We start from the raw sequence: 2,601 nt of genomic DNA, 5'->3' as shown, positions 1-2,601 counted from the left end.
GAGCAATAAATTTGATTGTCTTTAGTGATTCTAAAGTAATAATTTCTCGAGTCAATAGGACATATCAGGCTAAAGATCCCAACACGAAGAATCACTCGGAAGAAACACTAGAACAATTAGCACAATTTCCGAAAGTAGAAGTCCGACATATAGCTCGGAAATCCAATATCCAAGCTGATGCCCTCTCCAAATTGGCCAGCACCAAGGCAGGAGGCAACAATAGAAGCTTAATCCAAGAAACTCTTAACACACCATCGGAGGCTAAAGAGGTCAACAAGTCAAACACAATGACTATCTCTAATCTAAATCTAGGTTGGATGACCTCTATCATCTAATACCTCAAATTCATTGTCATTCCTAAAGAAAAAGGGAAGAAAAGAGGCTCATAATAGAAGCATAAAACTACACTTTAATTCACAACATTCTGTATAGAAGAGGAGTATCTACACCTCTATTAAAGTGCACCCCGACCTCCAAGACTAATAAAGTTTTAGAGGAAGTCCACAGCGACATATGCAAAAACCACCTAAGAGCACGATTAATAGCTAAGAAAGTGATCCGAGTTGGCTTCTTTTGGCCGATCTTATGAAAAGAGGTAGCCAACTTCGTTAAAAAATGCCCGCCATGTCAAAAGCATGCTAACTTCCATGTGGCACCACCAAAAGAGCTCATCAGCATCACTTCACCCTGACCATTTGCAAAATGGGGCTTAGACCTCCTCGGGCCATTCCTACAGGCCCCCGTACAAGTAAAGTACCTCATAGTGGGTTTTGATTATGATCGAGGCTGAAACTTTAGCAACCATCACAGCTCAAAGAAGTCGGAAGTTCCTCTACAAGAACATTGTCACCCGGTTTGGTGTTCCACATTCCATCACCATGGACAATGGAACTCAATTCACCGACTCGGCCTTCAAAATATTAATGGCAAGCCTCAAGATTAAGCACCAATTCACATCAATAGAATACCCCCAAGCCAATGGACAAGCAGAAGCTGCGAATGAAGTCGTGTTGGCCAGGTTAAAATGCCGACTACAAGACACAAGAGAGCATGGGCAGACGAGTTTTTTCAAGTCTTGTGGGCATATCGGACAACCCCCCACTCAACAACAAGGGAATCTCCTTTCCACTTATGACATAGAGGCCATGATACCTATAGAAGTCAATGAAGAATCTCCAAGGGTTAGATTCTACGACGAGGTAGGAAATATTCGAGCTCAAAAGGAAGAACTTGACCTCCTCCCAGAAGTCCGAGAACAAGTTCGGATAAAGGAGTAAGCCTTGAAGCAAAGAATGACCTTAAGGTACAAGAAGAAAGTCATCAAAAGAAGCTTCGCCATGAATGACCTCATATTAATACGAAATGATATCGAAACACAGAAGTCGGGTGAGGAAAAGCTGGCTGCAAACTGGAAAGGACCTTATAAGGTCACTGAGGTCGTTGGAAAGGGTTATTGCAAATTGTTCGACTTGCAGGAGAATGAGCTTCCAAGGTAGTGGCACGCATGTAACATAAAATGTTGCTTCAGTTAGAAGCATGCCTTGCTCCTTGGTGTACTCTTTTTTCTGACTTCATGATTTTTTCCAAGAAGGATTTTTCTGGAGGGGGTTTTAACAAGGTAACATAGCAAAGGCTAAGGGTTAATACAAAAACTCTTAATAACAACAAAACTTATGTAAATCATTTTTTATTAATGATAGTTTATTTTCCCATAAGGTTTCCCATTCGAACGCACTAATTTAAGCTTGACAAATCACAAAAATTATTGTTTGACCTAGATGGTTGGCAAGATGAAGCGACGAGGTACAAATTAGTGTAAGAAGTTATATAAGCAGATCATGGCTCGACCTCATTTACACTTAAAGAGTTGAGCCTAAAATAAATTGCAAAAGTAACTTATCCAAACCTACTACTAAAAGTCGGATCATAACAAATAAAGGGAAACGATATGCACCTTACAAGCAAAGGTTCATAATAACGCCCGACCTATTTTAGATCGACTTCTTCCACAACTTGACAAAAACAGTATCAAAAGTTATAAAAAATGACCTAATGAATTTTTTTACTAAGTCATGAATGGCTAAATAAATAGCTGTGCTAACTAATAAAAGATGATTAAACATTCATTTATACAAAAGTCACCACATATTCAGGTAGTGGAGACAGTTTTTTTTAAGAGCAGAAAAATAAAAGAGAAATTATTCAAACTACAGCAATTACAAAATTAAATTGTTCATAAAGACCCATAGGTGGGCCATCCAATACTTTGAAACAAAAATTAAGAAGGAAAGATATGTTCGTTGGAGGTCATGTTAGAAGTGTCTTTGGGCTGCATGGAGGAGGACGGGAGCATTTCTGGTTGAGAAGGAATAGCCTCATCGTCCACCCAAAGAGCTCCCTCGGCTCAGACTTCCGAAGTCTTCGGGTCGAGCATAGGAGTGTCCTCCTCATCCTCTGGCATAGGGACAATCTTCTCATCTACCACGATGTTGTCCGGGTTAATGAGGGGGAGGTCCACCTCGAGAGATATAACTCAGAACAGGGCCCTCAAATTTTCAACCAGCTCGCCAATTTCCTGAGTTATAGTCTCCTCCAAATATG

The 2,601-nt window shown here is 40.3% G+C and overlaps 1 protein-coding gene across 1 annotated transcript; it reads left to right on the top strand.

Moving 5' to 3' along the window:
• Positions 1–776: 776 nt before the first annotated feature.
• Positions 777–1,277, top strand: LOC140176810 (uncharacterized). The gene has a single exon (XM_072208362.1). The coding sequence runs from the start codon at positions 777–779 to the stop codon at positions 1,275–1,277; it is 501 nt and encodes a 166-aa protein (XP_072064463.1).
• The last annotated feature ends 1,324 nt before the right edge of the window (positions 1,278–2,601 follow it).

Source organism: Arachis hypogaea, chromosome 12, assembly GCF_003086295.3.
Source record: "Arachis hypogaea cultivar Tifrunner chromosome 12, arahy.Tifrunner.gnm2.J5K5, whole genome shotgun sequence".
In the NCBI taxonomy this organism is placed as follows: Eukaryota; Viridiplantae; Streptophyta; class Magnoliopsida; order Fabales; family Fabaceae; genus Arachis; species Arachis hypogaea.
Note: the sequence above shows the minus strand (reverse complement) of the source record. Positions and strands in the feature narration are given on the sequence as shown.